At 35.3% G+C, this 26541-nt stretch overlaps 1 protein-coding gene across 6 annotated transcripts in view; it reads right to left on the bottom strand.

The window, feature by feature from the left end:
• Window positions 1-1908: 1908 nt before the first annotated feature.
• LOC101894655 (hillarin) overlaps window positions 1909-26541 on the bottom strand; it is a 113619-nt gene continuing 88986 nt past the window's right edge. For all 6 annotated transcript variants that reach the window (XM_059125332.1, XM_059125335.1, XM_059125326.1 and 3 more), the window contains 6 exons: window positions 6567-7561; window positions 6297-6505; window positions 4675-4949; window positions 4277-4390; window positions 4044-4207; window positions 1909-3951 (listed from right to left, as the gene is read on the bottom strand). In XM_059125332.1, the coding sequence (XP_058981315.1) occupies window positions 3792-3951; window positions 4044-4207; window positions 4277-4390; window positions 4675-4949; window positions 6297-6505; window positions 6567-7561 (1917 nt within the window). In that variant the 3' untranslated portion in view covers window positions 1909-3791. The remainder of the gene's footprint in view (window positions 3952-4043; window positions 4208-4276; window positions 4391-4674; window positions 4950-6296; window positions 6506-6566; window positions 7562-26541) is intronic.

Here is a 26541-nt window from a genome sequence, read left to right on the forward strand (position 1 = left end):
GTATTCAAAGTTCGTAGTGGATACTACAGCCCATGACAGAAAATTGTCTATGCAGGTCCAGGTCTCTGTATAGGCCCCATATATTAGTACCTCCCTATATTCGGTATGTTGACGAGTTTAGGTACAATACCCACCGAAATTGATTGGGATGTCGTATTTGAAGTTCGAATTGGATGCTACAGCCAGTGACAGAAAATTGTCTATGCAGGTCCAGGTCTTCGCACAGCTCCGATATAACGGTACCTCCCTATATTTGACATTTTGATGATTTTAGCTACATTATTTACCGTTTAATATGGCAATGACTTATGACAAACAATGCCTATGTAGATCCACGTCGTATAGATCCCAATATAACGGCTATATTCGGCATTTTTAAAAATTTAACAGAATTTTTTAGGGATTTTATTTTTTGAAAATTTCCAAATTCGTTCAAAATGGTGGAGGGTATTCAAAGTTCAGCCGACCGAATTTTCTGCTTTTTAACTTGTTTTTTCTGTTGCGGTGTAAATTCTTGCACTTTTTGGAATTTCAATGGCTCTAGCCCGAGCTCATTTTTCAATATTTGCCGAATGGAATATTGCGATATATTCAGCTCACGAGCCATTTTTCCCACTGCGACGCGGATTTCGATCAAGTCGCTTCTTTACTTTTCGAAGCATTTCTGCTTATGTTCCGTCCTCTTCCTTGCCTCGGGCTATGCTACCAGTATCACGATAACGAGCGAAGGTACGAGATACAAAAGATATTCATATTTATATGCTGGAGTGCTCTAACGATAGCCACTTGTGGTTTTCCAGCAGAATATAAAGAAATCACACTATCACTCTTGAATCCCATCACGAATAACTTTTTTCTGAAAAATTCTCCCCAAAATGCTTTTGTACGCTTGTAAACAATGTAATGAGCTGTCACTGGAATAATTTTAACAGCTGTCGGATAAGTGGCTTAAAAATGACAGCAGTCTGAAGTTGGTTGCAGTTTTTTCATCTCACCCTGTATTTGAATAGTATCCACATAACTTTTTAAAGTGATATCTCATTATGGCCGCCATCATATTCATGTGAGATAGGTTATTAATTTATTAACTTCTGTATTCCGATACTCTAACTAGTTAACGGCAGAATTTGATGAGAGTGTACAAGAGGATTTTTCTGAAATAAGTCATTGGCTGTCTTGTTGGTTAAAAAAAGAAACAATTTAGAGAATTCAACCATTGGTCTCTGTCCACGCGTATATTGCTGAATTGGAGCGTGGGATTTCAGAGACCGGGTAATGGAGAGCCAAAACAAGAAGCAAATATATGTATGAATATTTGACCTCGTACACACATTGATGTAGGAGATCCCAATGTAAGAAATAAATCACATGGAGCACAAGAAAAATAAAAATAATAAAGTGATAGGATACCTAGTGTTGGAGAGTATCTTTATTATTTTGGATGCCTTAAGATTTATTACTCACTGGACAGGTGTGGTATCTTCCAAGGTTAGCAAAAGACAAGACAGATAAAAAAGGAAATTGTCTCTTCAACATGGCCGGTACACTCGCTGTCACTGATTACTTTCGTAGAAGTATCTTGCCGTTATTACACTAGAATAACATTGGCATTTTATAAAGATATTGGTTAAAAAATAAAGGGGAAATGTAGGGATGCACATTTGGCGTAAACAGTCTCTAAATATTTTATATTTAAAATTACATACCTCATATATTCTAAGAAAAAAAAAAAAAAAAAAAACGAAATATGTTATAAATATGTGTTTTATTGTTTAAAGTCAAAAAAAAAACGGTACATTAAATAAGCCGTAAGCATACAAACATACATGCACATCTATATGTCTGGAATATATGATTGATTGATTGAAAAGGTTTTACTTATAAACTATAAACAAAAAAATTGTGTAATTATTTATAAATTAAAGGGAAAGAAAATAAAGAGTTCAATACAAGTCCATAGTATTTACAATTAAGAGAAGTTGAGGCCAATTGTTATAGGAGAAGAAAAAAAAAATAATTCAATTTTAATTACTGTACAATTTTAATTACTGATTATAATTAAATTTAACAAAGGATTTAGGCTTAAGAAAACAATATTGTATTATTGTTGTGATTATTTCGTGTTTTATTTGTAACAAAATATATATTAATCAAAATTATTATGCGCTTTCTTATTTTAACAAACTTAATTAACGCCACTATAGCACCAAGCGGATAAATATCATATGTTTCCTTTTTTAGTTTTTGTCATTAATTTAAACTATGTTTATGCGTTTTAGCTTTATATTTTTCCATTTATATTTTTATATTTATAAATATGTTCATATTTTGTTTTATTTTATAATTTTTTTATTTATTGTTTTCATAAAGATTAAATAATTACTTTCAAATTTAAGGTATTGTGAACAACTTTAAAGTTTTTTGTTTTTAAATATTTATATATATACTAATTATTATGAAAATATATAACAATTAATAATAAGCACTTAATTTATATTTATAAAAAAACATACATAGATTTAAAAACAAATTTACAAATTAACATGATTTCAATTCTTGATAAGGGGGATAGAGCGTAGGCAAACCATACATGTACTGTACACACAAACATGTAATGATTTGAGTGTTGGGTGTCTGACAATGTTGCCACTTGGCAAAATTTCCCAAAAACCAAAATCGTCCGAAGCTACAATCAGATGTTCTGGTAAGAAGAAAAAGTGCTGGCTAATATTAAGCTTACTGCTTATCAGTAATAAGAAAGAGAATTTCCAGGCTTTTTGTTTTCAAAAGTTTTGAGGTTAAGAACTAGACTCCGCTATTAGCCGGGAACATTTTATTGAGCGCCTCCTACAGAAAGTTGTAACTAGTTTCCACTCGTACGCAAATATGTCGAATGAAAAAACATGTTTAGGTTTTTGGAGCAAATGCTTTTTCAATTTCAAAATTTTTATAAAAACCCACATTAAAAAAGTCTTTCTGGGGACGACTATATGACACCGCCACTATGCGTATTTTGTAGAGTTCCCGTAACAAAGAAGTGTATATTGGGTATTTATGAATTACCGAATTTCAAAAAATTGTACGATTCGGTTAAGTATGAAAAAATCTATCCAGTTTGGGTTGATATTGCATGTATGGTGGACAATAACCGCAAAATCGGTAGAACATATATATCGAAGGTACATAAAAATCTGAACAGATCTCGATTCTCACCAATTTCAATAGGGTTCGTCCTTCGGTAAAAAAAATTTCATCTAAATCGAATAATAAATGCGACCTGTATTTTGTTCACCAAAAATACATAGACAGACGGCCGGCCGGACTGACATGCATAAATCGACTCAGAAAGTGATTCTATGAAGATCCTAAAAAGTAAGTATGGGTCTATCTCGCTTTCTTTTTCTTGTAACATGCGCAAATACATAATAACCTTATCACTATGTGGTGTATGGTATAATGAATATGTTTGAATACGAACGATTCGAGTAAAGTATTTTTTTAGGAAAAGAGGCTGTTAATGGACTTTAAAAAAACCGCCCAAAATAGAGAGCCAAATGGCAACCCTGCCTCACAAATTAATTCCAGATTTCTAAATTGTCCTAACGTTGAATTTATGAATTTAATTTGTAATGAAAGGAATTATTTCTCCCTATTTGGGCGCCATTGTTTATATATCTCTACCCCCAAACACATATGTACGTTACTATGTCTGTACTAATTGAAAAAGGATTTGAATTGAAATACATGCACACATACATACATACATTATATTGAACAGACAGATTGGAATATTAGTTACGTTTCGATGAATTAATTAAATATTTACAACAATGCGTCAGCAAATGTTTTTCCGTCGACGATGACGAATTGTTGTGATGACTGCTGTGATGGGGTGGAGCACCCAACTCACGGGTATAGATATCCAAACCGTATTGTCCTTCCTCGGGGAAGCTGAAATGAAATGGAAGAAATTAAGACAATTTAAAATCAAATGATTTTTTCTGCCAGGTTTGTCTATTATTTGCCCTCTCATTCAGACTTACTTTATAATAAACGTCACAATATCATCCAATATACTGTGCGTAACATATTTGGAGAGTTTCTTTTCTTCGATGCCGTTTTTGTGCAGCGTAGCCATAAAATCTGTCAGCGGCCGAGACATACGGAATTGCAAATCTAAACTGCGGCCGGCAAATATAAGAGGATCCTGCAAAATTTTTTTTTTGATTGGAAATAAAAAAATGGTATCTGAATATGTTAAATAGTTTGGTTATACCTGATGCGTAATGGGTATCAGGCCAAAGAGTCGTGTAGCTTTTGTTGGACCCCATTCACCGCTGGCACAATCCGGCAATGGGACCATAACTGTTTGTAATTCTTCACAGCAAATCTGAAAATACAAAGTTGTATTTACCAATTAAAAATATACATAGGTTTTTTCTCTAAAGAAAAAGTAATTGCTTTCGAATTGAGCGTATTTTTCTATAGAAAAATATCTCTCAAGATTAACCCAATTCGCTGCAATGTTTAGGAAATGGTAGACAAAAGCTGGTAGCTATGAAAACACAGTATACTTAAACCAAAAGAATTAGAGCATACTTTCAGGCGTCATTGATTAAAAATCATTTAAACCCTTTGAAATCAGGAGTATGGTGATAATTTGATTTGACTTACCTTAAATTTGCACACCGATTTGAATTTCATTGGTTCACCGGTTAAATATTCCTGCGGCGTTACTGCATTGGCAAATATATCCAACAGAAATGCCCCCGAACAGGGAGCATGCACCCGGAATGCCACAATATTACCAATCACCGATTGCATAACGAAACGTTTCAACGATACACCATCGTACGAATCCTCATCACTGTCGTAGAATTTCAAATTATAATGGAATATCAGGCAACTTTGCATGTCCGTGGGCATGGCAATGCGAACAGTGGCGGCACCTGGAAATATATTGCAAGAGATACATTTCTATATTAAAAGGATTTTGTGACAGAAAAAAATCTGTCCTCAAAACAGTGATATTTTCCTATCTTACTAAGAATCATTTTCTATAGCAACAATTTTCCATTGAACTATAATAAAAATGTTTCTATAGAAAAAAATCGGTACTGAGGGATTGAGGTTTGTTAAGGGAAAATTAGTCTTCAGTGACGGAGGCTGACAATTTTTCCTACAGAAAAAAATACCTCCGAAATGAGAAAAAAATTTTTCTCTAAAAAAATCCCCTGATTCGAGGACAGATCTTTTTCTCTAAAAAATCCTCCGACCAGAGGACAGATTTTTTTCTATAGAAAAAAAAATCCTCAGACCTAAGGACAAATTTTTCTTTATAAAAAAAATCCTCAGACATGAGGACAGATTTTTTTTTCTATAGAAAAAAATTCCTCAGAGCTGAGGACAGATTTTTTTTCTATAGAAAAAAATTCCTCAGAGCTGAGGACAGATTTTTTTTTCTATAGAAAAAAATTCCTCAGAGCTGAGGACAGATTTTTTCTATAGAAAAAAATTCCTCAGAGCTGAGGACAGATGTTTTTCTATAGAAAAAATTCCTCAGACCTGAGGACAGATTTTTTTCTATAGGAAAAAATCCTCAGACCTGAGGACAGATTTTTTTCTATAGAAAAAATTCCTCAGACCTGAGAACAGATTTTTTTCTATAGAAAAAAATCCTCAGACCTGAGGACAGATTTTTTTCTACAGAACAAATTCCTCAGACCTAAGGACAGATTTTTTTCTATAGAAAAAAATCCTCAAACCTGAGGACATATTTTTTCTATAGAAAAAAATTCCTCAGACCTGAGGACATATTTTATTCTATGTAAAAAAATTCCTCAGACCTGCGGACAAATATAAAAAAAAATTCCCCAGACCTGAGGACAGAAATTTATTTATAGAAAAAGATTTCTCAGACCTGAGGAGAGATTTTTTCTTTGGAAAAAATTCCTCATACTTGAGGACGGATTTTTTTCTATAGAAAAATATTCCTCAGACATGAGAACAGATTTTTATTCTATAGGAAAAAATCCTCCATCCTGAGGAGAGATTTTTTCTAAAGAAAACAAATCTTCCGACCTCAGAACATATTTTTTTCTATAGAAAACAAAACCTCAGACCTGAGGACAGATTTTTTTGCCATAGAAAAAAGTCCTTAGGCCTCTATAGAAAAAAATCCTCAAGTGTTATTTTCAATAATGAACAAACTTTTTCTATAGAAAGAGTTTTTCTATAGAAAACATTTTGTTCTGTAGAAAAAAATATATCCTACGAACTCTCTTTTTTTCTCTCACCAGTATCGTCCGTAAAGACCACTGCTCCATAACCCTCATCGGCAAAATGCAAGCCATAGCGGAAGAACAATGAACGCACAAATGGTAGATTCTCAAATTCTCGCAGAGTAATGGGACGCTTGAGCAGCTGCCATTCTTCTTGCAGGGGGAAGAATTCATAAATGAATTCTCTGGGATCGGTCAGGAAGTAATGGTCATCATATTCATATCTAGAAAATAAAAATACAATCATTGAAATAAATCTCAAAAAAAATCCTCCCACCCTCTCACCTCAAACTATCGTTTTTACCCCTTCCCGTCTTGGGTACCTCCTTGGCATTGACCAAATGTCTAGCACCCCAATTACATTGTACAAAACGCCATGCGCCAGCAACGAAGACAGCATTCCACGAATTGCGGAAACGAGAATCTTGAAACTTCACCCCTGGCTGATAGCCGGCACTTTTCGAGTAACCCTTGATGACTACGCAATGGAGACCGGCATAACTGCAGAGACGCTTGAAGAGCACATGATAACTCTCAGTGCCAAATTTGATACCCCGCAGCAGCCCCATGGGTGAGTCTCCGCGCAGGTCATCATCAAAGTGCATATTATTCAGATTCTTGACGGTAATCCAACGGAATATTGTTCGGGCCTTTTCGATATCGGTTGTGCAACGACCCACCAACTGCCTCACTAGATCGGTAAAGGTTTTCTGATCCTCCTGGGCCACCGATATGGCTATGCGATCCACGTCTTCAAACTCAATGGGGTCGGTGTAGATTTGGAATTTACTAACTGTGGGCGGTGCAGGCAATGGTGGCAAATTGGGATATTCTATGGGTGTGGTGCCCTCACTGAACTCATCGTCCAGGAAAATGCTCTCGTTCATCATGTACTCGGAACGACGGGCACTGATCAACTCCAACATTTCACTGGACTGACGATCGACTAGAGCTGCCGTCTCATAACGTTCGTGTTCGAGCATTTTACGTGTTATGCTCTCCTTCTTTTTGCTGCGTCTCAGGGTCATGTTCTTTTCCAAGTCCTCCTTTTGTTGTTCGAGGCGTTTGGTGAGAATGTTTTGCTCCTCACGATTGCGCCGCGATGTGGTCAATTCTTTTTCAAATTTGTGCGTTAGTCGCTGCAGTTCACGTTCCCATTCGGTTTGGAATTCGGATTGAATTTTACGATCTTCCTCTTCACGTTTACGTGCAAATTTGCGATACAGGTCGTCTTCTTCCTGGCGGTGCTTCATTTCGAGGCGAGCTTGTTCTTCGCGACCCTGAAAGGGAAAGTAGAGGGGGAATTAGTGAATGCTTTCATGGAAGTCTTATGAGAATCAAATGGATTTGTTTGAAATGTCATAAGAAGTAAGAATTAATACCTTAGATCCTGAGAACATACGTTTCCTGAATGATTTTATGCAGGAGAATATTTATAAGGCACTGAGGTGGGATTTTTTTCTATAGAATAAACGTACCTCAGTCACTGAGGTCGATTTTTTTTCTACAGAATAAACGTACCTCAGTTACTGAAGTCGGATTTTTATACCCATAGTATGGAGGGTATATTAAGTTTGTCATTCCGTTTGCAACACATCGAAATATACCTTTTAGTCCTCACAAAGTATATATATTCCTGATCAGCATAAAATTCTATGTCGATTTATCAATGTCCGTCCGTCTGTCCGTCTGTAGAACTCACTCTAGCTTCCGAACGAAATGAAGTAGGTTGATCAAATCAAATAACGGTACCCCCCGATATTCGATACTTTGATGATTTACCGAATTTTGTATTTAAAGTTAGGAATGGATACTACAGTCTATGACAGAAAATTGTCTGGGCAGGTCCATTTATATCCGCCATGGTACCCTATATTCGGTATTTTGATGATTTTAGCTACATTATAAACGGAATTTTTTTCAAGTTTCGCATTTGAATATTGTATTAGCTTGTGACAAAAGTTGCCTATGCATGTCCAAGTCTTCGTATAGACCCTAATATACGGCCACATTCGGTATTTTTAAGATTTTAACAGAATTTTTAACGGATTTTATTTTTTTGAAAATTGCCAAATTCGTTCCAAATGGTTTTTTCTATAGAAAAAACATACCTCAGTCACTGAGATCGGATTTTTTGGAGATTGGATTTGTTCTGTAGACAAAATATACTCTATATACTCTGTTTCATAGAATGTATTTGTGCATTTGTTTGTAACATGAAGAAGGAAGCGATATAGGCTCATAGTTACTTTTGAGAATCTTCAAAGAATCACTTGCTGATTCGATTTATGCATGTCAGTCCGTCTGTTCATGTATTCTTGTGAATAAAAAGCTGGTCGTATCCGATTGAGATGAAATTTTCTAAACATTATTTGTTTGGCCCAAGGACGAACCCTATTGAAATTGGTGAGAATTGGTTCAAATTTAGATATAGTTCCCATATATATATCTTCAACCGATTTCGGGTTAATTGTGCACCAAATGGTCAATATCAGTGCAAATGACCTGAAAAGGAAATACATCAAATTTGGAGAAAATCGGTTCAGATATACAGGGTTGTCCATATTCGACGGACCTTTGGGCCCATTCCAATCGACGAGGCTTGTCCGCAGGCAACATTCTTTGCGTCAATTGAATTTTGTACGGGAACAAATGCAAATCAATGCGAGCCATGCCCAACTGCTGAGAACGGCGTTTTTGGGATGTTCTTGGGGACCTCTCAACACTGGCTCGTACGGCAGCGATATTCTCGGCCGATCGCCTTGGTCGACTTTTATATGGCCTCTTCGGATTAGAAAGAGCCTTACCAGTCGAAAATTTTTCGTATAAACGCTTAATAGTGTTCTTAGAAGGCGCACTTCTCACATTTTTTAATGTTTTAAAAGCACGTTGAGTTTTCACAATTGACTTCTTCTGTTGAATGTAAATTTCAACTATTTCAGAGCGCTCGCGTGGCGTGTATTGGTTCATGGTAAAAATCTGCTTGGACTAACGCTTCAAACGCGGTATGTCATTAAGCGATGTGACATCTCTGTCAAAAGTTATGGCGTTGCCAGATGGGTCCGTCGAATTTGGGCAACCCTGTAGCTATAGATCCCATATACATGTTTCATCGGATTTGGGGTTTTACACAACAATGATATATGGTACCAGATATCGGATACAGTTCAGAAATAAGTTTTTAAAATTTTGTCATGATCGATTCAGATTTGGATATAGCTCCCATATATATCTTTATTCGATTTCAGATTTTTAGTGCACAAAACGACCAATATCAGCCAATTGGAATTATGGCACTTCCGACCGAATTCATCCTAAAAACAAGTACTTTTGGTGAAAATCAGTTAAGCTGCAATATATATGTTTCATCCGATTTGGTTTAAGAGTCTCTCACATGCGTAATATGCACTCTACAACAATGATATTTGATGACGGGCATTAGATGCTACTCGAAAATACCTCTGCCAAAATTCATCGAGATCGGGTTAGATTTTTATATAGCTTCAATATACATCTTCATCCGATTTTACGTTTATTGTCCACCATACATGTATCCAAATTGGATAGATTTTTTCATAATCTACCGAATTTTTCCTATTGGTGAAACTCGGTCCGGTATATCTTTTGCTCCAATAATTATTTTTTAATATAATTTTTATCGAAGCCATATCATGCAACATTATTTGGTACTAGAGGTACAAAAGTCTCCTTCAAAATTGTTGAAAGTCGATTCAGAGTTGGATATAGTTCCAAAATTGTGACTACTCTATAGCCATGATACGCATTCAAATAAGGTTCATAGTTTATATGATCTATTTCACATAAATTCAAAAATGTAAACTTTTTCTGATATAGGAGCTCTGCTAAATACGCATAGTAATGTAGGGTATCAGATAGTCGGCGTCGCCAAACTTTTGACTTTTTCTTACTGGTTTTATATTAGTTTTCAAAGAACATTATTGTTAATTTATGCCAACTGAATTACATTACATACATTCAATTCAATTCTATTGCACTTTATACGCCCAGCTCACTCAATCTCTCCCTAATTGATGAGGTGTGCATTTGATGGAGTTTGTGTTGAAGTTTGGTTTTCGAAATAAATCAGTCAAGTGCAGTCCAGTGAAACAGCAATGATTATTGTAATTAAACTGGCCATCAACAAAGCATAACGTAAATAATAATAATAACAATCAACCACAATAACAACAGCAACAGCAACGGCAACAACATCAAAGTCTAAAACTGCAACATTCAACGGCAATAACAACAAATGAAGTGCAGTAGAGATAGGCTGAGATAGGCTTCGGTCGGTCATTCACTGAAAAAACAAAAACCAGTAAAGAAAGTCCTAAAGTCGGGCGGGGCCGATTTTATGATAACCTACACCACTTTTCTAATTTAGTTGAGCTCCACTTAATAATTAAAAGTTTTTATGGGAGAATTCAATCATACACGCTATGATTATAATTATAATTTAAAACTCAAAGGACTAAATATGCCAAAGCATTTGTATCTTTTAAATTCGGACTTGTATTGCCCATTTGGTGCAAAATTAATTTGAAATCAGATAAAGATTTATATGGGAACTATATCCAAATCTGAACCGATCTCGATAAAATTTAGCAAAGATATTTCTGAGGTGTATTTGATATATTTCCCTGAATATCGTTGTTAGGGAGTGCATATTACGGCTGTAGGTAACAAATACAACAAATCGGATGAACAATATATATGGGAGCTATAGCTATATCTGAACCGATCTTCACCAAATTTGGCATACTACCTTCTAGACTAAATTCGGTCGCATGTGCCAAATTCCATCCCATCTGGGCAAATATTAGACGTTTGGTGCACAATAAAAGGTAAATCGGACGAAGTTATATATGGGAGCTATATCCAAATCTGAACCGATCTCGATAAAATTTAGCAAAGGTATTTCTGAGCTGTATTTGATATATTTCCCCAAATATTGTTGTTACAGAGTGCATATTACGGCTGCGGAGCACAAAAATAACAAATCGGATGAACAATATATATGGGAGCTATAGCTATATCTGAACCGATTTCGATCAAATTTGGCATACTTATTTTCAGGCCTAATTTGGTTGTATGTGCAAAATTCCATACTATTCGGGCTGATATTACACGTTTGGTGTACAATAAAAGGCAAATCGGACGAAGATATATATGGGAGCTATATCTAAATTTTTACCGATTATCTCCAATTTCAATAGGGTTCGCCCTTGGGCCAGACAAATGTTGTTTGCAAAGTTTCATCTCAATCGGATAATAAATGCGACCTGCATTTTGTTCACAAGAATACATGGACAGACGGACGGACGGACGGATAGACGGACTGACATGCATAAATCAACTCAGAAAGTGATTCTATGCAGATCATCAAAAGGAACTATGGGTCTATCTCGTTTCCTTTTGCCTGTTACAACGAATGCACAAAGACATAATACCCTGACCACCTTGTGGTGTAGGGTATAAACACACACATATAATACAACATCAGATTTGAATTGGTAAAATGTACTTTGGATATTGGATTGCTATTATATTCAACATTGTTCGCAGAGTAGGTGCATTGGAGTTTGAGTTGTTTTTTTTTTCTAAATATTTAAAGTTCGATTTATAGTCAATGAAGTGGAACGCGTCGGAACATGTGTGTGCACTTGGGGGGTCGTCATCAATCACTTTCGATTTTAAGACTGACAATCGTAGAGTTATTAATCATTCTTGACGGGAGAAATTATGTGCATAAGTTCTTCGACATTTCGAGGGATTCCAAAAGACGAACTACGACACTTTTCAAGTAAAATGTGCAATTGTTCATAAAAATTCAACTCCCAAAATTTACCCTAACAAGGGTAGAGGTAAACAATTCAGAAACGATTGTCACCAAACTCCAAACAAGTACCTGCTACTTCGTCCGCTTTTAAGCTTTTATACCCTCCACCATTCTATGGAGGGTATATTAACTTTGTCATTCCTTTTGTAACTCCTCGAAATATTTATAATACACCCTACCTACAAAGCATATATATTCTGGATCAGCGTAAAATTCTAAGACGATCTAACGATGTCCGTCTTTCTGTCTGTCTATTGTAATCACGCTATCTTTCGTACGAATTGAGATAAAAGGCTAAAATTTTGCATACATGCATAGTTTATCAGTAGATAGTTCACGGTCCACGTTTTCGTATAGTCCCCATATCACGGTACATCCCGATATTCGGTATTTTCATGATTTTAGCGACATTATTTACCAGAATTATTTACAATTTCGTATTTGAAGTTCATAATGGCACTACAGCCTATGCCAAAAAATTTTGTATGAAGGTCCAAGTCTTTGGATAGCTCCCATATAACGTTAGCTCCTGATATTCGGTATTTTGATGATTCCAGCAACATTATTCACCGGAATCGTTTCAAATTTCGTACTGGAAGATCCAAATGGGTACTACAACCTATGACAAAAAATTTGTATGATGGTTCAGATCTTTGTATAGCCACCACATAACGGTACCTTCCGATATTCGATATTTTCATGATTTTAGCGACATTATTTAGCGGATTTATTTAAAATTTCGTATTTGAAGTTCGTAATGGGTGCTACAGCCTATGACAAAATATTTTCGTATAGTCCCCATGAAGCGGTTTTCAATTATTTTATTTTTTTTTGAAAATTTTCAAGTTTCTCTAAAATGGTGGAGGGTATTAAAAGTTCGGCCCGGCCGAACTTAGCTGCTTTTTTACTTGTTTAGTACTCAAAATGCACAATTTATTCAGTTTGACAAAATTTTTTAATCAAAACTTAATACTTCTTACAAAATTTTCAGACTTTCCAGATTTTTTTTATTACTAAAAATTTTATTTTTTTCGGAAAGAAAATGTTTACCTTTTAACTCAAGAAGTCTTAATAATCTTTTATTTTGAAATTCATCGAGGATAATATTAGTATTTTACAATGGTTTGTAAAATGGTCCAACATCCAAATTATTCTCAGCGTCTCTATCCCAGGCACCAACAGTGATTAGAAACTAGTAGATTTTAATACTTTTCGTTTAATGACTTTTCGTTAATTCCAAAAACACCTCTAGATCTCAATCCTAGATAACAACAGGATCCTCAATGGCAAATTTCGAGATTTCAGCTATTTCCCTTCCTCCAATGCCCAATGTAGTACCACTTAGTATTTTTTGGAACAATTTTAGTACGCATTTGCTAGATCTCAACACGAGATATCAACAGAGACCTCAATATCAAATTTCGGGATTGAAACCATTAAATATCACATTTAGTAATATTTAATAATTTTCGTATAATTTTAGGACTCATTTACAAAACCTTTCCATATCTCAATCCTAAACTTCAACAGTTATCGCAATATAAAATACCAATACCAAAGTTAATAGCATCTATTTCAATTTTGTACTTTTCGAACAATTATAGTACGTTTTTTCAAAACCACCTCGATATTTCAATTCCAGAATTGTACCTTCCATTTAGTACTTATTTTCGTACAATTGTATTACACACTTACAAAACCACCTCCATATCTCAATTCCAGATACCAATTGAGTCTTTAAATCAAATTTGAGGATTCCAGCTCTATTTCTTCACGCAATACCAAATTCAGTACCATTTATAACTTTTCGAACAAATATAGTACGCATTTCCAAATTCACCTTCAAATCTCAACTTTAAATACCAACTGTCATCTAAATATCAAATTTCAGAATTTTATCTCCATCCCATCACCTAGTACTAAATATAGTACCATTAAGTACTTTCCGTACAATTATTTTATACATTTCCGAAGTCACCTCCATATGTACAGGCTTCACATAATCACTGACCCTAAAACCAAATTTCGCATTTGAAGTACTATCTGTTCACCCAATACCAATTTGTATAAAATATGTAGTACTTTTCGAGCACTTGTAGGACACATTACCACAACCACCTCTTTCTCACAAACCTACAACCAACAGGGATCCCACTACCAAAAATTCGAAATTCCAGCTCCGTTTAGCCTTAACAAAACTATTATAAATTTTGGTACTATTTTGTATAATTTACACATTTAGTATACATTTCCAATCGGAAATATAACAATCTTACTTTCTAACTTTTATGCTCATACAAAATTTCAAGATGAAAACTCTATCCGTTCACATAATACCAAATGGTACCATTTTAGAACTTCTTGTAATCTTAAGCTACGAATTGTAAAAAGCCCTTTGGTATCCATCAATGGCACTCAAAAGCCCTTTATCCTGCACTCCATCAATGGCTCTCAGTCCAAATTTCTGCTTATTCCATTTGTCAAAAACAAAGTGTTCAATTTTCAGTCCATTTTAGAATATTTCGTACCCATTTAGTACGAATTATCACACACCTACGTACCAAGACTGACCCTGGTGCAAAATTTTTAGATTCTAGCATCAGTTGTTTATTTTAAGCATCCTACAAAGGCCAAATAATGGGAAATAGTATTGCATTTTATGAGGTTTAAATTTTGACCATTTGTGTACCAGAGGTACCAGAGGGAATGTTCTGATATATATCCAATTTTCTGTTATATCGAGTTATGATATGCACGGACAGGTGATCAGCTAGATTCTATGTTTCCTAAAAGTGGCATTGTGTACAAAACCGACGAAAATAAAAATATACATCAAAATTATATACATATTCTTTCAATTGAAGGTCATGTAGAGCAATTGGCATGATTAAATAAATTACCTTATTCGTGTTTTCATCAAATAATAATATATAGCTAATCTTTGATCAGCATTTTGTTTGGACATTTTTGTCATGTTTTATGTTGTATCTCTTCAATCGTGTTAATTAACAAATAAATGACACTTTGTAAAGGTCCGTTGGTTTTGAGTTTTTGTTTTCAATTATTAAAATATTTTTTTATTGAAAGAAATAACATTTGTATGTCGATTTATAAATGTGTGTTTGACCAGTGGGTTAATATTGGTATACAGGGTGAGATAACAAAACTGCAACCAACTTCAGACTGCTATCATTTCAAAGTCACTCGTCTGACAGCTGTTAAAATTATTCCAGTGACAGCGAACAAATGCATTTTTGTGAGAATTTTCCAGAAAAATTAATATTCGAGATGGAATTCAAGCGTGATAGTGTGATTTCTTTTTATTTGGCTGGAAAACCACAAGTGGCTATCGTTAGACCACTCCAGCATTTAAATGTGAATAAATTTTTTGTGTCTCGTATCATCGCTCGTTACCGTGATCCTGGTAGCGTAGCCCGACGTCAAGGAAGTGGACGGAAAAAACAAAAATAGTCCGAAAATTAAAGAAGCGACTTGATCGCAACCCGCGTCGCAGTGGCCGAAAAATGGCTAGTGAGCTGAACATATCGCAATATTCCATTCAGCAAATATTGAAAAATGAGCTCGGGGTAAGCCATTGGAATTCCGAAAAGTGCAACAACTTACCCCGCAACAGAAAGAAAATAGACTCAAAAGAGCTAAACAGTTGCTTCGCTTGTCAGAAAGTGGAGAACTTCCGAATTTGGGTTTCTCCGATGAGAAAACATTCGTTGTCCAGCAGTTTGTAAACTAAGAAAATGATCGTGTTTACTTGCCAAAGATGTCAGCTGAAAATGTTTACCTTTGGTTGGCCACCAGAACTCAAGCGCCAACCATGGCGATGGTGTGGGCCACCATAACAGCCGATGGTCACTCTCCGCTCGTATTAATCGACGGTGGCAACAGAATAAATGCCGAATATTATCACATTTTGGGCGCAGACCCTGGACATCTCTCTCATCATCCTCTCTTCATTTCCAGCGCACAATGGTCACCAAAATCTCCGGATAAAAATGCCACAGTGCCAAAATACCGCAGATCAACATTCGGGCAGCGTATGACAGTTTCATTGGCCGTTTAAAGGCCATAATTCGTGCCAAAGGTGACGAATTCGAACAAATCTAATCTTATTATATGACCCTATTTGGTGTTGGAATTTGCTGCAGTTTTTTTATCTCACCCTGTACACACCACTATTGGTATTAAGAAGATAATTAAGAATATCATCCCAATTATGAACCTTATTTGAATGCATATCATGGCTTTAGAGTAGTCCCAATTTGGGAACTATATCCAACTCTGAACCGATTTTTAACATATTTGACGGAGGCTTATGTGCCTCTAGTACCGAATAACATTGCTGTGTAGTGCATGATATGACTACGTTAAGAATTATATTAAAAAGCATTTATTGGAGCAATAGATATACCGGCCCAAGTTCCACCAAATGGAAAAATTCGGTGTGGTATGAAAAAATCTATCCAATTTGGACTGATATGACATGTATGGTGGACAGTAACCATAAAATCGGATGATGATGTATATCGAAGGTATATAAAAATCTGAACCGATCTCGATCACATTTGGCAGAGGAATTTTCGAGCTGTATTTGATGTCCGATATAAAATATCCTTGCAGTGGGGTGAATATTACGCATGTGAAGGACTTAAATCGGATGAAACATATATATGAGAGCTATAGCTATATCTGAAACGATTTTCACCAATTTGATATACTTGCTTCTAGACTTAATTCTGTCGAATGTGCCAGTGATAAAGTTGTGGTTTTGGAGGTATGCACTGCAAGTGCACGAAAAGTACTAAGTAGTACAATAGTTTGTAGAATTTTGTTATTGGGTGAACAGATTTGTACATTTTTCATGAGTAGTATAGCCATATGACGGTTATTTCGGAAATGGGTACTATAGTTGTTGTTGTAAAAGAACTAAGTGGTACTAAAATGAGTATTGCGTGAAGGGATGGACCTGGAATCGCGAAATTTTATATTGATGTCTCCATACCTCTATGGAGATGGCTTTGGAAATGTATATTAGAATTATACGAAATCTACTAAAATTAATATCGGAGCTGAAATCCTGAAATTTGATGTTGAGTTCACAGTACTTAATGTAACTAAAGGTGAAAAATTCCATTGGGAGGAACTTTGGTGAGTATATTTTATCCTCAAAAGGAAATGTTTGGAATAGATTTCTTTACGGTGTTATAACATTATGCATATTTCGATTGTCATTCTATATATATCTTGAATTGACATGGCCACAGTCAAATCGACTGACGATTATTCTTGCAGAACATTTCGTTCCTATAACTCAATTCCCTTAATGGCCTTTTCGTCCTTGTTTCTTGTACCGTATCAAAAGTGACACAAAACGAAATATTTTTTTCATTGAAATATTTAACTTCAAAGGCTTTATCCTCAAAGATAATAAATCGATATGCTGCCTCTTTATTGCCGTTTTTATACCCTAAGTTTGGTTGGGCCAAAAATTATGTAACACCTCGAAATATTGGTTTCCCACATAGGAAAGTATATATGGATCTTCATGTCTCGCCGAGCTAAGTCGATCTAGCTATGTATGTCGTTCCGTCCGTCTGTCTATGTTAATTTGTAATCACTTTACAAGTCGCAATTATGGCCCGATTTTCACGAAATTGAAAATGTAGGAGGCGTTAGGGTCAGAATAGACTTCTATATTGTTTTTGGATATGATCGCACAATATTTAGGGATTGAAATTGGCCAAACACAGAAAAATTTTCTGATTGTACAGTTGCTCTACAGGTTGCAATAATAGACCAATCGACGCGGAATTCAGCATGGGGCTAGTGTATTGGACAGGTCAGAACCCTACCATTTTGTTCAGTCATCGGACAATATTTACAGGGTAAAATAGACCACAACTTTTATGTAAAATATAAAAAGGGAGATGTTGGTTAGACCGCTTATAACTGGACGGATTTTGACAATTCTCAGAAATTCGGAATGGTCTCTTGCCAGAAAAGGACAAAATGTAAGAAAATCGCGTGAAAATATGCCAACAAAAAAGTGAATATTTTTTTTTTCATATTTTTTATCGCATGCGATTTTTTCATATTTGACTTACAATATTGAATTTTTCGTTCGGCAATATGTTTTTACATTACACACTATATTTTGGGAGTATTATATACAAGTATCAATTATCGGGATGCATGGGATAGAGTTAGGGTCAGAATTAAAGACTATTGTTTTTCAAGTTGTTCAAATGGTTCAAAACTTAAAACTTCCTTGATCTTGCAGTGGCTCTACGGGTCAGAATAGCGCGGAAGTGTAGTATCTTGGAACACTTTAGAATTAAATTTGGCGGGTTTGTTTTGGATACGACATAGAGTGTAAATGTAAGAAAATATCCCGGTAAAACCCAAAGCTAACATTTGTGCAGGGCAGTTGGCATTATTTCAAATAATCGACTAAAATGTGTTTGGACCTAAGGGGGTTTGCTAGTGTATTATAGTGTTGTAGGGTATCACATGGTCGGCCCCGCAGGGCTATAGTCTTTGCTTACTTGTTCATAGCTGATTTTCGTATAAACTACTATGCATTTTGTAGAAAGCTTGGTTACATATAAACTATATGCTGTAAGTCAAGTCGTTATGCTGAACAGATAAATATAATTTCTTCGCCCTGAAGTCCTTCGGGATCTTTCATAAGAAATACAATTTATCTAACCAATATTTTTATATAAGACTATATGAAAATCCTAATATGTCCTAAGTTGACCCAAAACTATTCATTCTTTACTTAAAATACTGGCGTATACGTTGTGCAGATAACCATACGCCCTGATGTATCATATAAATTCTGAATTCCTGAAACTTTAAGTAAGTGTTGACATGTTTTGTTCGGGATACCGTAGTATTTTGTTGCTGCAAAACAGTTAGGCTTTATATTTATTACAACTCTTTGCAATGTATTAAACTTTGCCTCACTGTCTCGTTGCTGATTTCACTCCCAATCAGTTGATGAAATTCTAAAAAAGTTTTCATCATATAAATTTTTTCCACATTGACCTACATTTTTAGTATTTAGATATATACAAATATAAGGACTACAACTGTTGAAGTTTTACGGCTCTTGAATCTCAATGGCCTCTGACACAGAGCTACAAATTTATATACATTGTCATATAAAGTAGTTAAACACACATTTTCATGCAAATATGGATGACAGTGCATTTTTGTCGCTATGCAAATTATTTAGTTTTATGCACCATCACCATGACTGGCCCGAAAAAATTTAATTTTCAATGCAAGCACAAAACTTAAAATAAATAATAGAAGAGCCAATGTACCGTAATAATAGCAATGCAGCTGTTGAAAATTCTCTCAACACATATTTGATACATTCAGAGTGAAAAAGTGAAAAATGAGTTAGAAAATATCGGCCTTCAGTTCATGAAAATTTTTATAGTGTATGAATATGAATGTCCTTATTTGTATATGAATGAATATCCTTAAACAAATGTTCATGAAAAATCCAGGAAATGTTAGCATAAAGTGTTTGAACAATAATAAGTTAAAAAACAGCTACGTTCAGCCGGGACGAGCTTTTAATGGCCTCTGACATTTTGAAGGATCTAGAAAAATGTCAAAAAAGAAAAAAAAAAATATTCGAAAAATACCACTTAAATGAAAATTGTTGTATAGGGCTATACGAAGTTGTCCTGCATAAGAATTTTTTTGTCATAGGCTGTAGTACCGATTCCGAACTTCAAATACGAAAATTGAGACAATTCCGGTGAATAATGTTGTTAATATCATCAAAATACCGAATAAACGGAGGTACCGTTATATGTGGGCTATACGAAGACGTGGACCAGCATAGACAATTTCCCCTCACATGTTGTAGTACTCGTTACGAGCTTCATACTATAAATACTAAATTTTAAACGATTCCGGTCAAAAGTGTCGCTAAAATGAAGAAGTTTCGGGGCGTACCGCTATATGGGGTCGTATAGGCCGTGAACCTATATAGACAATTCTCTTCCAGGGGGTAAAATACTCAGAGGGAACTCCTTGTGTGGATTTTTAGACAATTCTATTGAAAAGTGTGGCTACAATTATCAAAATACCGAATATCGGGGGTATCGTAATATGGGACCTACACGATATCGTGGACCTATATAGACAATTCTCTTCGAGGGGATAAAGTACTCACAAAGAACTCCATGTGTAGAATTTCAAATAATTCCATTGAAAAATGTGGCAAAAATCATCAAAATACCGAATATCGGGAGGTTATGTGGGTGCTATACGATATCGTAGACCTATGTAGACAATTCTCCTCTAGGGAACAAACTGCTCAGAAGGAACTCCTTATGTGAGTTTTCAAACAATCCCATTGAAAAATTTCGCTACAATCATCAAAATACCGAATATCGGGTGTACCGTTATATGGGAGATATACGATATCGTATATAGACAATTCTCTTCCAGGGGGTGAAGTACTCAGTGGATTTTGAGACAATTACATTAAAAAATGTGGCTACAGTCATAAAAATAAGGAATATCGGGAGTTAACGTTATATGGGTGATATGTGCAAAAGCAAAAGGACTAAATCTTAAATTTTACGCTGATCAAGAATTTATATACTTTGTTAGGTCTAAAATTATTATTTCGATGAGTTAGAAACGGAATGACGGACTCAATATGTCCTTAATATTATATATGGCGGAGGGTATAAAAACAAATTCTCGAATTTTTGATAGAAAGTCACTGAGACATGTCCTTGAAAATTTTTAAAAATTTTGATCTGGAAATCTTAAAATATTTCTCTATACAAAAAAAAAACAGTTTCTCAAAAAATATTTAAAATTTATTTTATAATTAAAAATCCAAAATGTATATATTTGTTTTAAAACACTATACCTCGCATCCATAGTCATTTGTGGGAGTAACAATGAGCAAATCACTCACAGACAACCGGCTTATGGTGGAGGATAAATGTTTGAAGTGCTTGTATGAAGTAGCTGCCGATGAATATTTTTTTTATTTTCGGGCTCATGAAAAGCAACGGATTGATGGTTGAGTGGAATAATGGACCTGTTGACAAAGGAGGCAGACCCAACAAAACACCAAACGCACGACCGGCTGATGGTTGCTGGCTTGTTGGATGGACAAACGTTCACGTTTCAACGAAATATTGTCGGTTGATGGATGGAGGCATTACGACGGCTTTGGTTGTTACTTTCACCTGGATGCATAATTTAGCAACGCAGCATCTATGGCTGGTGTTATGCAGCACATACTGACACACACAACTTGGTTGTTGCAACTTGCCTGCTTGTTGCATACAATGTATGCAAGTGTTGGAAATTCCATATCGAAACAAGTGAATTGTTTCAATAGATTTTGCCCCATACTCTGGCAGACAGACAGACTAGTCAGTTCCTCCGTTTGCCTGGTTGTGAGGCATGTTTTGCCTCAGACTCCTTTGTGTTATAATAAAACAAAGGCTGCCATTGTGAATGATGGGGTCAGAGCAAAAGAAACAGAAAATGAAACTTCAAAACAAAAAATAGGGAACAAAAACAACTGTAAATATGGATGTTAAGAGAGCGACCAGTCTGTCTGTCAGTCACTCATTTTGTTGTTCATGCATGAAGGAGTTTATGGAGGATATAGGAATTTTGCATGTTTTTTCCTCATTTGGCGATTGTTTTGTTGTATTTGTAAATTAACCACAAAGGTCAGTTGTTGATTAGAGATAAAGGGTGATAAAATGGAATGACGGATTTTGTTTTAAGTAAGGGAATTGAAGTTTTTTGTTTGAAGTGAGGGACTTGAAGTTTTTTCTAGTGAACTGAGGGCCTTCGATTTTTTCCTAGACGGAAAAAATGTGGCCCCAGTGTACTGGGGGCCGTCGATTTTTTCCTGGACCGAAAAAATGTGGCTCCAGTGTACTGAGGGCCGTCGCTTCTTTCCTTGACGAAACATTTTTTTCTGGATGGAAAAAAATGTAATCCCAGTTTACTGGGGGCCGTCGATTTTTTCCTGGCCGGAAAAAATGTGGCCTAGTGTACTGGGGGGAAATGTGACTTCTATGTACTGGGCACCGTCGATTTTTTCCTGGACGGAAAAAATGTGATCCCTGTGTACTGGGGGCCGTCGATTTTTTTCTGGACGGAAAAAATGTGGGCCCAGTGTACTAGTGGCCTTTGATTTTTTCCTGAACGGAAAAAATGAGGCCCAGTGTACTGGGGTCCGTCGATTTTTTCCTAGACGGAAAAAAAGTGGCCCCAGTGTACTGGGGGCCGTCGATTTTTTCCTAGATGGAAAAAAGTGGCCCCAGTGTACTGGGGGCCGTCGATTTTTTCCTAGACGGAAAAAAGTGGCCCCAGTGTACTGGGGGCCGTCGATTTTTTCCTAGACGGAAAAAAAGTGGACCCAGTGTACTGGGGGCCGTCGATTTTTTCCTAGACAAAAGAATATGGCCCCAGAGTTGTCAATTTTTTCATGCACGGAAAATTTGCATCTAAAAATATTTTCATTCCTTTCCCTATCACTCTTTCCCAGATTATAAAAATATTTTAAGTGAGATTGCAAAACAATTCGCATGGACCAATTGCCATATTTCCTGCTCTCTTAGTTTTGGACAATAGCTGTTGTTATTTTGCTCTGCCTGTTTATGGTTATCAACACTTTGTCTGATAGTTGTAATTCCGCTTTTTTTGTTATCGTTTCCTATTTATGGTTATCTTTGATTTTGTTAGTTGTCATGTGATTAAATGGGTTTCGATGTGTAACTTCCAGATAGAGTTTAATAAGTAGGATATGCCAATATTGTTAGACGAAATTAAATGTAGAATGAACTTTCCAACCTTTGATTTGATATATTGAAATAAATTTTGTCTGAAACGTTTTTTTATGGCTAATATTCATACATGTATGCCAAGTAGGATATTTAACTTGTTTCCATTTATGACCACTGGCTAATAAAACAATGGACAGTTTAGTTGTAAATACTGTCGGAGCAACAACACGTTGCTCTTGGCAGGTTTATCCGCCCGACCATTAAATAAAATTAAGTGTTAAATTTCTTTTAATGGTTTTCTTTTTGGTGAGGAAGCAGGTGAGGATTTTCAGCTGGTTTTCCGAGCAACTTTAGTCCGTCGATGGCGATTTTCTTAAAATCCAACCAGTGGCGTAGGAAGATATACTGAACTGAACATTCAATAATTAAATACAGATACTATGATAAGATTTTCAGCTTCCATGTTTGGAAAACCACAAAAAAAATTCCATATAATTTTGACTAGCTACGCCAGTGTCATAATACACTTTTTGGCAAAAAAAAAAAATGTTTTCCAAAAATTACTTTCGTTTTCATGTGTATGTAAATCAAGGTATATTACCATTGGTAAACTACCGGTTATTTGATAAATGGATTAGCTAAGCCAAATGTTTCCCATTGCATGTGATGCAGGGAATATATGATCTTTACTATGCTGCTGTGGTCAGCAGGTGCTCTATATATGTGTTGAGTATGAGTGTTCACATTTTGTTTTTACTTTTTTGGGGAAAAGAAAGTAAAAGTTTGGATTATAATCTTTATCTTAATCGAAATTGTTGTCACATAAATTGAGAGATTGGAAACAATTATGTATGGCGACTTTGAGGTTAAATGAATCATAAAAATTTTACACCCGAGGATTGATAATAGGAAGGTATATGAAATGCCTGTATCGTAAAAAGAGGTAAAGTATACCACATTTTCTTATAATATTAGAGGAAATTCCCCAAACTATTTTATTTTACCCCCACCTTGAAGGAGGAGGAAGGTATATTAACTTTGTCATTCCGTTTGTAACATCCCTAAATATCCGTCGTAGACCCATAATGTATACATATTCATGATCAGCATAAAATTCTAAGTCGATTTAACGATGTCCGTCCTTCTGTCTGTTGAAATCACAATACTGCGCACATTATTTCTCGTAGAGCTTCAAAATTGGGCACAACAATTTATATTGTGTCCAGGTTTTGGTATATCTACAATATAACGGTACCTCCCGATATTCGGTATTTTGATGATTTTCGCCACTTGTACACACTCGTGAGTGCGAGTGAGGCTCTGGGCAAATCTAACAACTAAAAATAAATTTTTGAAAATGATCAGACCTCAGCTGCTTTAAAATATTACAAGTGTACAATTCAGTGATCTTGTGTGCTGTCACATATGATAATGTGTAAGATAATAAAGGTCATGACCCACACACACACACAGTATCGATACGCCAGTTGGTAGACAAGACCACTTGAATGAAGGGACAGGCAGCCCTAATAAATCTAATAACTGATATGAATAATTGTGTGGCTGCGATTAGGTTAAGTTAGAATTGTTTTTGTAGCACTTAAGAAAAATATCTATAAAATTCAGAATTGAAATAACACCCCAACGAAACGGTTGTGTTTCTTTCCTCGCCGTTTTACACCCCATATAACGGTACCTCCCGATATTCGGTATTTTGACGATTTTTGCCACGGTTTTCCACGGATTTGCTTAAAAATTGGTATTTGTCATAATGTCATAATGGATTATAGCTCCGGTGGGGAAACATTGTATTTATAGGTCCATGTTTTTGTACAACCCCCATGTAACGGTACCTCCCGATATTCGGTATTTGGGTGATTTTTGCCACATTTTTCCTCGGATTTGCTTAAAAATTGGTATTTGTAGGCCATAATGGATTATAGCTCCGGTGGGGAAACATTGTATTTATAGGTCCATGTTTTTGTACAACCCCCATGTAACGGTACCTCCCGATATTCGGTATTTTGATGACATTTGCCACAGTTTTCCACGGATTTGTTTAAAAATATAATGATACCTCCCGATATTTGTTTTTTTTGGCGTTTTTTGTTACATTTTTCACGAATTTGTCAAAAATTTTTATTTGTAGTTCGAAATAGGTTCTAGCTCCCGTGTCGGAACATGGTATATATTTTTTTAGTCTATAAGAAAAAAAAAAAAAACAAGTAAAAAAGCTGTAAGTTCGGGCGGGCCGAACTTGGAATACCCTCCACCATTAAGTACAAATTTGGCAATTTTCAAAAAAATAAAATCAGTTAAAAATCTTGTTAAAATCTTAAAAATACCGAATGTAGCTGTATATTAGGGTCTTTACGACGACGTGGACCTGCGTAGGTAACTATTGTCATAAGCTATTACAATATTTAAGTGCGAAACTTGAAAAAATCTGTTTGTAATGAGCTAAAATCATCAAAATACGTACTTCAAATGCAGAATTTGAACAATTCCGGTAAATAATGTCGCTAAAATCATCAAAATACCGAATATCGGAGATACCGTTATATGGGGTCTATACGAAGATGTGGACCTACATGGCCCATTTTCAATACCAAAAGTCCTTCAGACATAATACACATTTGAGTGAATTTTTATCAACTTACTTCATTTCGTTCGGAAACTAGAGTGATTTCCACATATATAGAATTTTATGCTGATCATAAATATATGTACTTTGTTCGGTCTAAAATGTATATTTTGAGGTGTTACAAACGGACTGACAAACTTACTATACCCTCCATACTATGGTGAAGGGTATAAAAACGAATCTCAGTTCAGGATCTTGTAAACCGGCCAGGTTCTGATTAAGATCAAAGTTACTTGAAAGCATACTAATTTTGCTACCTCTTTTTCAGTTTCTACATCTAATACATTTGAAAATACTTTTGTTCATTGAAGGTCACTTGAAGTTCTTTCATCGTGAAAAGATTTAAAGTTCTTCTGGTTTTAATTTATATTTTAAATTTGATAATATTTTCTTACTGATTCTTGTTTAGTCGTCTTGAAAATTCTTCCATACCATTCTTAGGTTTCCTAACATGCAATTAGCCAGTAAACAATTACAATGTTATGAACACTGAACAATGGTCAGTATATATTACATGTGTAATAATTTGAAAATATGTGTGCATAAAGTTGTGTGTCGGTTATGGTTCTTTGTAGCCATTTTTAATTTTTGCTGGTCAACAAAAAAGACGCTTTAAGTTTTCTTTATTTTTGTTAATAAGACGCTTTTGGCTAAACACGTTTTCAGCCATGCCTGCCGTAACACTGCTAACTGCCCAAGTGGCTAACTGCCTGCGGAAAAGGCAATGATGTTGATGATTCTTGTAAATCTATCGGATGTTCTGCACTAATTATTTTGTTAATTTATAACATTAACATAATGTTACAACAAATGTTTTGTTTAGAAAACAAAAAGATTTTATTATTTGTGTGTTCTGTGGTAAACATAAAGACTGCATTCGATCTCGAAGAATTGAAAATAGAATACGAAAAAGTTATGGCAAGGCCTCGAAGCAGTTTATAAAGAAAA

The sequence above is a fragment of the Musca domestica genome, unplaced genomic scaffold, assembly GCF_030504385.1.
Source record: "Musca domestica strain aabys unplaced genomic scaffold, Musca_domestica.polishedcontigs.V.1.1 10, whole genome shotgun sequence".
Lineage (NCBI taxonomy): Eukaryota > Metazoa > Arthropoda > Insecta > Diptera > Muscidae > Musca > Musca domestica.